This window comes from Acomys minous (assembly GCF_964271855.1).
Source record: "Acomys minous genome assembly, chromosome: 8".
In the NCBI taxonomy this organism is placed as follows: Eukaryota; Metazoa; Chordata; class Mammalia; order Rodentia; family Muridae; genus Acomys; species Acomys minous.
Genome location: NC_140489.1, coordinates 115670876 through 115684884, shown reverse-complemented (window position 1 = coordinate 115684884; position 14009 = coordinate 115670876). Strand labels below are relative to the sequence as shown.

Here is a 14009-nt window from a genome sequence, read left to right as displayed (position 1 = left end):
TTTTTTATTTTTCTAGGAGTAAACACGCTCTCACCTAGCCGATGCCCCCGTTTTACAGTCCCACCGCCGCTGTGGAGTAGCCATGCTGGGCCTTTGTGTCCATCACAGTCTTGTCTCTCATGCTGGACAAGCCTCTGTTGTGTGCTCACTGTGTCTGATGGACGTGGGGAAGGAGGGCAGGAGACAGAAGGGAGAGTTGAGCAGAGAGCTCTGGGCGATGTGCAGGCTTTGTCCTGACGGGGGTTAGGCTAAACGTTTGTCAGAGCTCAGTGAATGTAGCTTAAGGTGTGGACATTTCACTGCGTGGAGTTTATATCAGGAGAAAAAAAAACTAAACAGATACTAATGTGGTTTTAGAGGGAAGTGAATGGATGGTTGCAATTGAACTGCATTAAAAATGAGATTAATGAATAGTTAAAAAGAATTGGTGATAAGTGGCTTCAACATTTTTTTAAAAAGATCTATTTATTTATTTATTATGTATACAGCGCTCTGCCTGTATGTCAGAAGAGGACATCAGATCACATTGTAGATGCTTGTGAGCCACCATGTGGTTGCTGGGAATTGAACTCAGGACCTCTGGAAAAGCAGCCAGTGTTCTTAACCTCTGAGCGGTCTCTCCAGCCCACGACTTCAACATACCAAAGACAGTCACTGAGCCTTGAGCTTAGCATTGGAATGCTTGCCTAGCATGTGCAGGGGCCAGCACTGCCAAAATAAATACACAAATACATAAGTAAAACATTGGTGAAGTCTGCCTGAATTTTGGACATTTGAAAGTCTTGGTAATAAAGTGTTGTGGGGAACAGATGAAGAGAGCACCTGTAGGCCTCGGCCTTCCTCCGCACCAGCAAAGTCAGTGCTTGTTGTGCCCTATCCATTAAGATGGAGACAGACACTGGTTCACTCTAAGGAGCATTTTCTTCCCTTAAGAGAGCTTCTGACTCACTCCCAGAAGTGCCTTCTGTCATGAAGGATCGGCCAGCAACTAGTAATGGCTGGCGTTTGCAGGCAGCCGTTAAGGTCCTCCAGGACCAGAGAGAGGAAGACTTTTTATGTTGTCCCTGTGGAAATCCATTTTCTACTGCTGTTACAGAGGCCCAGACAGAGGTTCGCCCGGCTCATTATCTTTCAGCAGGGAAGTCCAAAAACACAGCACCGATGGGTCAGAAGCCTTCAGGCTTCCTCACAGCTTAGTAGAGGCCAAGATGGAAAGTTGGCCTGTTCTTACCCTCGCATCAGGCCCCAGTCCTGAGGTAATAAACTACTGATGAGCTTAGATGCCATGTGTACTGGCTGGTTTGGTGTGTCAACTTTACACGCGCTAGAGTCATCAGAAAGGGAGGAGCCTCAGATGAGGAAATGCCTTCATGAGATGTCGCTGTAAGGCATTTCTCAACCACTGATCAATAGGGGGAGATCCCTGCGATGGTGGCCCTGGGTGCTACAAGAAAGCAGGCTGAGGCCTGGAAGGAGGGCTCGGTGGTTAAGAGCACTGACTACTCTTCCAGAGGTCCTGAGTTCAATTCCCAGCAATCACCCGGTGGCCCACAACCATCTATAATGTGATTTGATGCCCTCTTCTGGTGTGCAAGTGTACATGCAGACAGAGCACTGTATACATAATAATAAATAAATAAATCTTGAAAGAAAGAGAAAGAAAGAAAGTAAGTAAATAAGTAAGTAAGTAAGTAAGTGCCAGGCGTGGTGGTGCACGCCTTTAATCCCAGTACTCCGGAGGCAGAGGTAGGCAGATCTTTGTGAGTTCGAGACCAGACTAGTAAAAAAATCAGGCCAGGACAGCCAGGGCAACACAGAGAAACACTGTCTTGGAAAGGAAAGAAAGAAAGGAAGAAAGAAAGAAAGAAAGGAAGGAAGAAAGCAGACTGAGCAAGGCCATAGGGAGCAAGCCAGTAAGCATCACCTCTCTATGGCCTCTGCATCAGCTCCTGCCTCCAGATTCCTGCCCTGCTTGAGTTCCTGTCCTGACTTCCTTTGATGAACAGTGCTGTGGAAGTGTAAGTCAAAGAAACCCTTTCCTCCCCAACTTGCTTTTTGGTAATAGTGTTTCGTTGCAGCTATAGCAACCTTAACTAAAACACCGTGGAAATGAACATATAGAGACAAACCATTTAATAGTAACAGTGGACACTGTCATGAAAATCACTGGTGGTATCAGCTCTAAAGGCTGTGGGTCTGGGCTTTGTTACCTCTGCTTCTGCGGTCCTGATGGTGTGGTGTTAGAAAAGATGCTTAACCAGCTGGTCTTGGCTTTGTCATCTACAATAGAGATATGAGGAGAAGCACACACTTCCTAGAATTCTGGAAAGGGTTACTTGAGATGTCGTCTGTACAGGGCTTAGCACAGTACCCAACTGAAAGGCGTCAGTAAGCTGGCAACTTTCTTTCTTTCTTCCTTCCTTCCTTCCTTCCTTTCTTTCTTTCTTTCTTTCTCTTTAGCAATGCAATAGAACAGCCTTCCTAGTGCTCCATTGGTGCACTCGGTTAGCGCGTGGTACTTACAGAGTAGCCTCCCAAGGCATATGCTTCTCCAGTGTCATCCTGGTCCTCCTGTTTGGGTTTGATGGGCGTAGCCTTCAGAGGCGCGTCATTGTTTGCCACCACGCTCAGCAAACAGTGCCGACTTTGCCCACAGTTGTTGGTGCGTTGGTGAGAGCTGTTCAGAAGCCGGGGGATCTTGGCAGGCGTCAAGTGTTTGTTGATGGAGGTTGCCTTGGCGTAGTCCTAGGCAGTCCTAGGTGGAAGCAGTGCTTGGAGTTCGTGGCTGATCAGTCCCTTCAGCGGGAATCTAGAGAGATCTCACCTGACTTGGGGGGAGCAGGAACTGACGCCCCCATGACCTCATTACAGACAAGCTCGTGCCTCTTTGAATTTCCTTACTGGGAGATTATTCCACGTCGTTGGAATTTCCTCCTCTTTAATCTAAACGACTTTGGCTGCTGGTGGAAATAATTAGTCAGAAAATTTTCTGGTATTTTGGGCACAATTAAGAATTTTCCTCTTCTGAAAGTAATAGATCTTAGGATTTTAGAGTTGACAAGGCTCTAGGAACAGTCACACACTGGTACTTGGAAGATGCGTCTCACCCATCAAAGGAGGAGAACGTGGGCTTCTTGCTGTCAAGTGCGGCGCCCTTCTGATATCTGCCTGGAGAAGACACGCGGCCCATTAGTTAGGAAGCAGGTGCATTTTATCCCAAAGCAAGTCCAGGACCTGAAATTGTTACAGGTTGTCTATCTTTTGTACAAAATGCCCAAGGCCAGAAGTGCTCAAGATTTTCAGGTGTCTCCTTCCTCTTCAGATTTTGGAATATTTCCATACATGTAATAGATTGTCCAAGGGTAACCTAAACCTCACTGTGTTTCCTGCATATCTTTTTGTTTGTTTGTTTATTTGTTTGTTTTTTGAGACAGAGTTTCTCTGTGTGGCCTTGGCTGTCCTGGCCTAGCTTTGTGGACCAGGCTGGCCTTGAACTCACAGTGATCCTCCTGCCTCTGCCTCCAGAATGCTGGGATGAAAAGCTAGCTCCACCATGCCTGGCCTTCCTGTATATCTTTTATACACGTAGCCTGAAGAGGATTTTTTTCCCCCTTTGAAACGGGGTTTCTCTGTGTAGCCCTGGCTGTCCTGAAACTCTGACTGTAGGCCAGGCTGGCCTCGAACCCAGAGATTCACCTCCTCTGCCTCCTGAGTGCTTATAGGGTGTACCACCACGCCTGGAACCTGGAGGTGATCGTGTGTTTTAGCTGTGATGTGTTGCATGAGGTCAGACGTGGGGTTTTTCCATGCAGAGCATCATGTCAGAGCTCCAACAGTTTGAGATTCTTGAGCATTTCTGGTTTCTGGTCCTCAGATTTAGATGTCTTCCCACAGTTCCTTCTGAGTGCGCCTGGTTTACTGCTTTCTAGAATCACCAATTTATCACTGACCTAGAATATCAAACAAGATTGAGGGCCCCAGAGGCTCAGCCCAGCTAAGGTTTAGTTATTGGTCAGGTGCCTTGTCCAATCTGCGTCAGGGTGGGAAGCGTCCATGCTCCACGGTGCACAGTGAGTGAGAGTAGAGCTGGTAGAGGTTAGAGCTGGTAGCAGGTAGATTCTGCCATCCTTCGCCAGGCTTTTCAGAGTATACATAGTTTCCAGGCTACCACACTAGAGCAGTAATACACATCCACAATATTTCTGTCCTCTGTCCTCATGGCCAGTTGGTTAGCTAGAACAGGTCACGTGACCTTGCCCAGCCTCAAGATGTCTAGAAATGTGGGATATTTGACCAATGTAGTCAGGTAGAAATGATGCTTGTTAAAAAAGTATCTTTGCAGGAAGCCCATTCGGGATATGCTGCTCCCCCCCCCCCCCAGCGCCCCCTCCCACCCACCCCCCGCCTTTGTCATTGTTTGTACCTTTTGTGTTCTTCGCCTCCATCTTAGACATTTATTTTACGTCTCCTTTGGTTCATGGAATGGCTCCTCAGTTTACACCATTGCGTCCTCCAGCAAAAAGGTCGGTGTTCTGGCCTGAGAGCAGATGCTCTTTATGAATTAGATGAGGACGGAATTCTAGAGCGCTTTTTATTAGGTAGTGATGCCAGCAGGGTCAGGGCATGTCTTAGAGCTGTGAGCTTGGGTAAAAAAAAAAAAAAAGCATTATACTATGAACTGACGAACATGAAGGTACAGCTGATAATCTTTAAAGCTTTTTAAAAACAGGTTTTGTTTTGTTTTTAGACAAGCTGAAAGAGGGAACCAAGTCAAGCTGGACACACCTGATGATCTTTCCTTCACGTGCCTGATGGTTTTCGTACACACTGGCCAGGTGTCAGGGTGCTACACAACTTACAACTGGCCTTTCATTTACAATGGTAACAATAAACATTGTTTAGCAGGCTAGAGAGATGGCTCAGTGGTTAAGAGCACCGCCTGCTCTTCCAGAGGTCCTCAGTTCGATTCTCAGCAACGACTTGGTGACTCATAGCCATCTATAATGTGACAATAAATAAAATACAACAACAAAAAACCCTTTTTTAGCAACTTGATGATACTGAAATAAAATATATGTTAAAGCACACCAAACAAGAAGAAAGAGTTCAAACAGGACTAATAAACTATCATAAATTGAGTTACCTACTAAACAATTAAAAATTTCCAAAGGAACACAGGAAAAAAAAGGTACTAAAAATTAGGCTCAGTCACAGGAGATCCTAAATAACACAGAAAAGATCATCCAGGCCATTCTTGGTTTTCCACACAATACTGTTTCTACTCTTAGAATTTATGTTTATTAAATTATTTACAATGGTAAATTTCTGTGAGTTAATTTTTTTTAACTTTTGTAATCAGCTTAGGAGTTTGCCTCTTTTTTCCAGACAGTGTTTTGTTTTGTTTTGGTGTGTGTGTGTGTGTGTGTGTGTGTGTGTGTGTGTGTGTGTGTATAGTCCTAGCTGTCCTGGACTCATTTTGTAGACCAGGCTCTATTCAAAATTGCAGAGATCTGTCTGCCTCTGCCTCCCGAGTGCTGGGATTAAAGGCGTGCACTACCATGCCCAGCTTTGCCTGACTGTTTCTTTGGTTTTTGTTTTTCGAGACAGAGTTTCTCTGGGTAGCCTTGGCTATCCTAGATTCACTTTGTAGACCAGGCTGGCCTCAATCTCACAGCAATCCGCCTGCCTCTGCCTCCTGAGTGCTGGGATTAAAGGCGTGCACCAACATGCCCAACTGCCTGACTCTCTTAAGTAGCAACAAACTGAGCAGAAAATATGCATTCTATCCATTTTGCTGAGTAATACACAAGAAATTATAATCTGTGCTTCAGAAATTTCTTAAATAAACTTTATTCCTCTGAATTAAAAATGAACCCAAGCACTATCTTTAAAACCTGTACCTTGAGATTCCCCATCTCTTCCAAGATTTGTGACCCACCCAGTTTTCTGAGCCCCAAAGCCTTCATAACACCAGTTCCCAGTAGTCTGTTGAGGACATGAGTGCTCCTGTCAGTCAAACAGGCTATGAGTAAGAGCAGTAGATCCTCAGCAGGGAAATGGCAGTGCCAGCTGTGATGTCATCTGCTCGGCCGCCTCTCCAGGACATTGGGTTAGTTTTACTCTTCTCCTGGTGACTATTTGTGATGGGCCGGAAATGCTGCATTTCACCCCGAAAGAGAAACCAAGGCCCTAATAACCTGGTTGGGGCCTTACCGAGCCAGCTTAGTTTTGTTATAACCGCACAACACGGCCGTTGTAACATGAAAAGAACAGCAAGCAGATGTGGACTAGTTTGGCTGTGTTCCCTTGAGACTGTGGCCCTGGAAATCGCAGTTTCCTCTAATCAATATGTGTCATGGAATCTAATTCTTTTTCTTTGATTTTTTTTTCCATTCAAAAATGTCAAACCAAAGTGCGGGGAGAGACAGAGAGAGGTGGGGGGCAGAGACAGAGAGACAGAGATAGAGATACAGAGAAGAAAAAGACTACCAGGATTTACACTGGAGGATGTAGCTTGTCTCCTATGACACATTTATAGGCAAAGCCTGTGGGCAGTTTCCCAAGACCGAAAAGCCGACTTGACCTGACACTGTATGCCCCGTGGTAGCTCCATTGTGCGTGCAAGTAGATGAAAGGCCTGGAGCGAGTGGCATAGGTCATGGAAGAGACCCATGCATGAAAATATTCTAGGCACCCTTCCAAGCAGGACCATGGCTTCTGTATGTCAGGGTAGCGGACATCTCCGGGTTCCATGCTGCTTCTCGCTTTGGGGTGCCATGGACGCTGCTGGTGGGGGGTAGGTTAGTGTAACCTCTGTGGGAATAGCTGGGCAAGAGTTTCTCCCAAGTCTAAGATTTAACCTACACAGTTTACAAAAATGTGAAGTGATGTAGAAGCAAAAATACTCAGCTGGGCCTCGTAGCCTATGCTTGTCAGCCCTGGACCGAGGAGGTCAAGACAAGGCTACTACTGCAAGTTTGAAGGCAGCTGGTGAGAGGTTGTCTAAACCCAACGCTAATGTCCAAGCAAACTGCCCAAGTGAGTCATGTACAAGCATTCAGGGATGCTGTGGAACCATGTTTAAAAAGTAAGGACGCTTATACTTTTTTTTTTTCATTTGTTTTGCTTTTAAGATAGGTAAACCTTGGGCTCCTTCCTCAGCCTTCTGCCTCCCGGTGGCTGCTATTACTGTGTCCAGCTAGCCGAGTATGCGCCCTCCCTCCCCTCCCCACCTGTCTGTCTGTCTGTCTCTTCCTCCTCCCCACCTTCTTTCTTCCACTTATTTATTTATTTTATTTCATTTTGGAGGCCAGGGCTCAACATGTATTTGCTATCACACCGGATAGTAATTGAGAAGGCTCAGGTGCTGGGGAGATGGTTTGGCGCAGCGGTTCTCAGCCATCCGAACCATGTGACCCTTCAAGACAGTCATCCCGCTGTGGTGACCTCCCCCACACACCATAAAATTATTTTCATTGCTACTTTATAACTAATGTTGCTACTGTTACGGATTGTAATGTAAATATCGGCTATGCAGGATATCTGCTCTGAGACCCCAGCCACGGGTTGGGGACGGTTGGTTTAGTGGTAAGAGCATTTGCTGTGAAGCACAGGACTAGTTCAGAAACCTAATACACATGTAAAAAGCTGGTCGCAGCTGTGCATGCACTTGTAATTCTAGTGCTGGGGTGTAAGCAGAAACAGGAGGATGGAGGGGGCTTGCTGGCCTCTGGCCTAGATCTGGGTTCATCAAGAGATGCTGTCTCAAGGGAATATAGGTCAAGAGTGATACCACATGACCTCCTCCATGCATACATATGCCCTACCTACCCCCCATTGGGAAAACTTTCTGTTCACTCATCTGAAAGAAATGATCTCCAAGAGATGCTGGGATCAGGCTGGAGAGATGGCTCAGAGTTTAAGAGCACTGGCTGCTCTTCCAAAGGTCATGAGTTCAATTCCCAGCAACCACATGGTGGCTCACAACCATCTATAATGAGATCTGGTGCCCTCTTCTGGCGTGCAGGCATACATGCAGGCAAAACACTTTAATACACAATAAATAAATAAAATCTTTAAAAAAAAAAAAAAAGATGCCGGGATCACACCCACTGCAGATCTTATATTATATTATACATAAAATAACCTTGTAAGGATTTATAAGAAACGACTCCTTTTTTTTTTTTTTTGCCTCCAGAGAGGGTAACTGGGTGGCTTGGGGAAGGATGAGAGTGAGACAGTCTGTCTGTCTGTCTTTTTAGAGCCTCCCTATGGCCAGTCCCTGACTTGTGAGCTGTCTGTGACCCTCCTTCAGCCCCCAGGCTTCGGGGTGTAGAGACACACATCACCATGCCTGGCTGAGATTTTTCCTTTCTGCAGTCTCTTTTTGTTTTGGGGGCTCTATGGTTCTGTGAATGCCAAGGTGGCAGAAGCTCGCCCCGAATTCCTCATCCTGTTGCCCCCACCCCACAAGTGCTGAGACTGCAGGCCTGTGCTACCACCCTTAGCCAGATTGGTAGCTTCGAACCACGTGAAACAGTCTTTACAGGCGAGAACTCTCAACTCCAGAGGGCTGCAGTCACCTTGAGGGTGCTCCTGATGACGAGCACCTCCTGGGTGATTGAGCTTGCCCGGTACTTCATTGGTCTGCAGACACTGGGTTTGACTCTCAAGAAATAAGTGAAAATTCATAAAGTTAAAATTTATGGTTCTGGAAAGTATCAGACTAAAGCAAAACTTGGTCACTTGTATTTACTCATTTTCACGTGATACCCAGGGTACCTTGGGGTCTGTGCAATGGACTTAGAGTAATTCTTCTCACAGTGAGGTCTGCCTGCTTCCATCCACTTACTTGATTAAGTGTGAAAAGCGAATAATGGTAACTTTAACTTGGAATTCAAATGTTTAAGTCAGCTTACAGTTACCTCCGGATTAGCTGCCCTCCAGGTCAGGCTTCCTGACCAGCATGCTGTTTGGATTTCTGTAGCCTTCGAGTGCAGATTGGAGGTGAGGGGTGTCTAAGAAGCCTGTTCCTTACTTCTAGGATGCTCTGCAAATACTAGTTTCAACATGGGCAGTGGTATGGAATGTTTAAGAAATAATGGCTGTGGGCAAAACAGTTTGTATGTTAAAACTATGCTACAGAGGCTGGGGAGATGGCTGGGTGCTAAGAGCACTGGCTACACTTCTAGAGAACTCCGGTTGGATTCCTAGCACCCACATGGCAGCTCCTAACTGTCTATAACTTCAGTTCCTGGGGATCTGATGACCTCTTCTGGACTATATGGGTACTGCACACATGTGGTGCATATACATGCAAGCAAACACCCATACACATAAAATAAAAATAAATCTTAATTCTACACACTGCATAAAAATCACTATGAAAGTATCAAACCATGTGGTTGTGGTCTTTGGTAATAGTTTGGCCCAGCCCAGGAGTGTTTAGCCTGTGTTCCAGGTTGAGGGAAGTGGGCCTAGCCCTCCACCTGCAGTGAGCACCCACGCCATGCCTAACAACTCCCCCAGCCTTAGTGTCTCCCATACAGCTCTACTGAAAGATAAAAGAAAAGTCACATTTTAGAACAATTTTCACATTCTGGGAACAAAACCCTTCTGCTAAACCCATAGTCAGGAACCATTGTCCTCAGAGAATATGTGACATCTCACACTGTCGTCAGATCAGCTTCAACCAAGTTCACCCCACCAAATATAAGAGAGGGCTTTTTTTTTTGTTCCTGTTTTTGTTTTTTAAAGAGCTAATGATGGGAGGATTTTAATGGTATTTCATGTAGGCTAATGTCTAAGAACCTTTTGAAATTCAGTCATCATCTGAATCGAAGTACTTACTGTCCCGTTGTGTCCTGTGGCAGCGATGATGTTCACACTGTCTGTTCTTCATGTTTTCTGGAAATGTGACTGAATCAATATGTCAGTGTAGTACTATCTGAAGAATCTGAAGCTATTGTGATCAATTCCTCCTTTGTTCTCTTGACAGGATAATTGAAGCTATCTGCATAGGCTGGTTCACCGCAGAGTGCATTGTGAGGTTCATCGTCTCCAAAAACAAGTGTGAGTTTGTCAAGAGGCCCCTGAACATCATTGACTTACTGGCAATCACGCCCTATTACATCTCCGTGCTAATGACAGTCTTTACAGGCGAGAACTCTCAACTCCAGAGGGCCGGAGTCACCTTGAGGGTGCTCAGGATGATGAGGATCTTCTGGGTGATAAAACTTGCCCGGCACTTCATTGGTCTGCAGACGCTGGGTTTGACTCTCAAGCGATGCTACCGAGAGATGGTTATGTTACTTGTCTTCATCTGTGTTGCCATGGCAATCTTCAGTGCACTTTCTCAGCTTCTTGAACATGGGCTGGACCTGGAAACATCCAACAAGGACTTCGCCAGCATCCCTGCTGCCTGCTGGTGGGTGATTATCTCTATGACTACAGTTGGCTATGGAGATATGTATCCTATCACAGTGCCTGGAAGAATTCTCGGAGGAGTCTGTGTTGTCAGTGGGATCGTCCTGTTGGCATTACCTATCACTTTCATCTACCATAGCTTTGTGCAGTGTTATCACGAGCTCAAGTTTAGATCAGCTAGATATAGCAGGAGCCTCTCGGCTGAATTCCTGAATTAATGTATTGCAAATCAACCCGCGTGCACACTTCGTTCGATAGCGTTGACGCTGCTGCTTCTTATTCGTGTGTGTCTCCCTGGGCAAGCCCTGCAATGGCAATTGTCCCTGTTGGCAAGGCGATATATTATCCTTACCAGCTGAAGGGATGAAGCAGTTTACTTACGGAGTAAGCAGGACTCGGACCTCACACAAAAGGACGGTGACGCCTAGAGTAACCAACTGTGAGGACCTGGTGTTATTTGGTCCTGTGTCTGCCTTGCCTCGCACAGCGGTGTTGCTGTGGGATGTCGTTAAGCACATTATTTGAACACTTTAAACCAGAAAGGCACTCTTTTCCAAATGCTCTTCCGTCTTAACGAATTCAGAAGAAGCTTGGAACTTGCAGTGTTATTTTTGAGACTAGCATTTTCCTTTCTAAATGTTTTATAATTTCTCATATCAATGTCAGAAGTATCCTAGAAACATATGTCACATGTGGGAACTGTTGAACAAATACTTTAAAAAGTTGGCCCAAATTTAAACTGTATCATGGAGCTAGAGACAAGCAAAAATATTATTTGAAAAACTTTGCACACTTCTATCCTTGGCTTAATTTTTGTGCCTCTTTCTTGTCTTCTCTTACAACTTCATGGAGCATTAAGTGTGTTTTCTCTTTCCAGTTAGGTTCCCCCACATTACTGAAGTAACTTCCAAAGAGTACGTGACAACGGAGAGAGCTTGGGTTCTTCAGTGTTTTGTTGGGCGATATTAGAATCCATTGCCGAGACTCAGCAACAAGAGCCCTAGCATTCAGAGAGCCAAGAACATTTCTAACATAAAATGAAAAAGATATTTATTTAGCCTTTTGGCACAACAGCCATATTTACGTGTTGTCACTTGGTTGTCATAAAAGGAGAAATGCTGTTGTCTTAGTACAGTGTCACTAAGTCAGTTCTGAGCCAGCTGTAAGCGGTGCAGGCGTAGTTATTAGGCCTGGCTCCCCCTCGTGAATCAAGTCACACTAAAACTCCTTGTAAGGGCGTCAGGCAGCACACCATGGTGCTCCGTCTTGATTGCTAGTGTTAGACTGTGCAAATGTGATGGCTGTTCAGTGCGAAGTTTTCACAGTATGTATTAGAATATTGTCTTTTCAACAAACTATAATAAAGAAAGCGTGAGTACACACACACACACACACACACACACACACACACACACACACATCAAAGTCTCTGATTCAGAAATCATTTAGTTTGCATACCGTGATCATCAGGGGGGAGGGAAAAGGGTTGTAGCCAGGGTTTTACTTTTCAAAGAAGTGCCAGAAATGTTCATTAAAGGAGTATGAGCCATCAGTTCAGCTTTCACCATTACGGGTAGAAAAACCAAGGCAAGAGAGCTTATGATGACTAAGGAGTTGGGGCTGGAACCTTTATGGCCTGGAGCCGGGTCCAGCAGTTTACTCTGCACACACCTCTAGGCTCAGCAGAAGCTATCATAAGGCAACGCTCCGTTTCCATGGTAATAATAGAAAAAACCATTTCTTTTTCCCTACTTCCCTTTTCTGAAGTCATGTGATACTGGCCATTTTTTAAAAAAATCCTCCCTCTTTCTTTGCCACTGCCTTCACTGGTGTGCTAACTTTACACGCTAATAAATTGTTATTTACATGTTTTTGTTGCGTTTTAACCGAACACATGGCATAGTTTTATTTATTTTTAAGCTTTTTGATTTATGCAAATCATATGCAGATGTTAGCTCATCCGTATTATTAGTAAGAATACGGTAACCTTTCATTTTACTAGCCCTGGGATACTTTGTGGGACTATGTATTACATCTCTAAGCAACTTAGTACAGTTGTGAGCTGGGACCCTCGAGGGCATGCACATTGCCACATCCTCACGGTGTGTATCACAGGTGGCCGGTGTGTTGTAGAAACCATGTGAAGAGACAAGGAGACGTACGTTCCTGGACACGCTCATGGGCATCCACACCTGGGCTCTGAGTTGCTTTCAGGTAGCAAAGGGTGATGCTGGACTTTGCATGGGGGGGCCAGCTTCCATCGAGAAGCACCTAGGATGTCGCTAACATCAGTTCAGCGGGATGAGACGCACTAAACCAGTTCATCCGTAAATGAGAAAATACAGAGTGGTTTTGTCCTTCGGGATGTCGGACCTTCTTAGAAACAGATTTTCTTGCAGCTTTCTTGAATGTTACTAATTTTTGTCTCATCTTACTTATTTGTTTATATTGGGGTTTTTTTGGGGGGGGGGGAGAACACAGGGGGTAGGGTCTCTGCTATTTAGGTAAGGCTGACCGTAAACTTGTGACAACCCTCCTGCCTCTGCCTCTCAAGTGCTAGAATTTCAGGTGCATGCCACAACACCCAGCTGCTTCAGAAAACAAAACGCCAAGGCAGATGGCTCAGTGAGCTACAGCGGGTCCAGTTCCTAGCACCCACATGGCGGCTCACAGCTGTCTGACACTCCAGTTCCTGGGGATGTGACTCCCACTTCCGGTCTCTGTGAGCTTCTGTACCACTTACACAGGCAGGGACACACACACACACACACACACACACACACACACACACACACACACACAGAACTTTTAAAAATAAATAAGACAGTTTTTAAATTGCTCCTTCATGGATGTGCTTTTAGCATTCTTCACAGTTTGCTCTTCGTGGCAGAAACGCCTTCATGAGGACCCACTCCCCCACCCCAAGAAGTCACATAACGTCAGTTAGAATGCTGAAGAGAGCTACATGCCCAAGTCTTTATTTTGAGCTGACTTTGAGCGTTATGTGATTGCTCTTACGTGTAACTTGATTTGTATGCCCTGAAACAAGAGAGTAGGAAGATTAGGAAGACAAAATTAGGGAATCTTTGTAAAATTGAGCTTATAACTCAATATAAGTCTCTTATTTTGTTGTTCAAAACAGGGATTCTCTGTGTTGGCCTGGCTGTCCTGGACTCACTCCATAGACCAGACTGGCCTCGAACTCACAGAGATCCAACTATCTCTGTTCCCCAGGTGCTGAGATTAAAGGAGTGCACCACCACACCCAGATCTTTCTCTTTAATTTTATTTTTTTTATTACTGTTGTTGAGTTGCTAGTTCAAACACTTCCATTTATCCTTGGGGCTAGTAGTTACTCGTGACCGCACAATTGTAAACTTTAAATTTTTATTTTTATTTATTTATTTATTTTTAGATTTTTTTTTTAGAGACAGTGTTTCTCTGTGTAACAGCTCTGGCTGTCCTTGACTCACTTTGTAGACCAGGCTGACCTCAAACTCACAGAGATCCACCTGCCTCTGCCTCCCGAGTGCAGAGATTAAAGGCGTGCACCACCGTGCCCAGCTCATCTGTAAGTTCTGATT

At 45.2% G+C, this 14009-nt stretch overlaps 1 protein-coding gene across 2 annotated transcripts in view; it reads left to right on the top strand.

Moving 5' to 3' along the window:
* Positions 1-13582, top strand: part of KCNG3 (potassium voltage-gated channel modifier subfamily G member 3) — a 49657-nt gene extending 36075 nt beyond the window's left edge. For both annotated transcript variants that reach the window (XM_084793292.1, XM_084793291.1), the window contains exon 2: positions 9998-13582. In XM_084793292.1, coding sequence (XP_084649418.1) covers positions 9998-10643 — 646 coding nt within the window. In that variant the 3' untranslated portion in view covers positions 10644-13582. The remainder of the gene's footprint in view (positions 1-9997) is intronic.
* Positions 13583-14009: the final 427 nt, after the last annotated feature.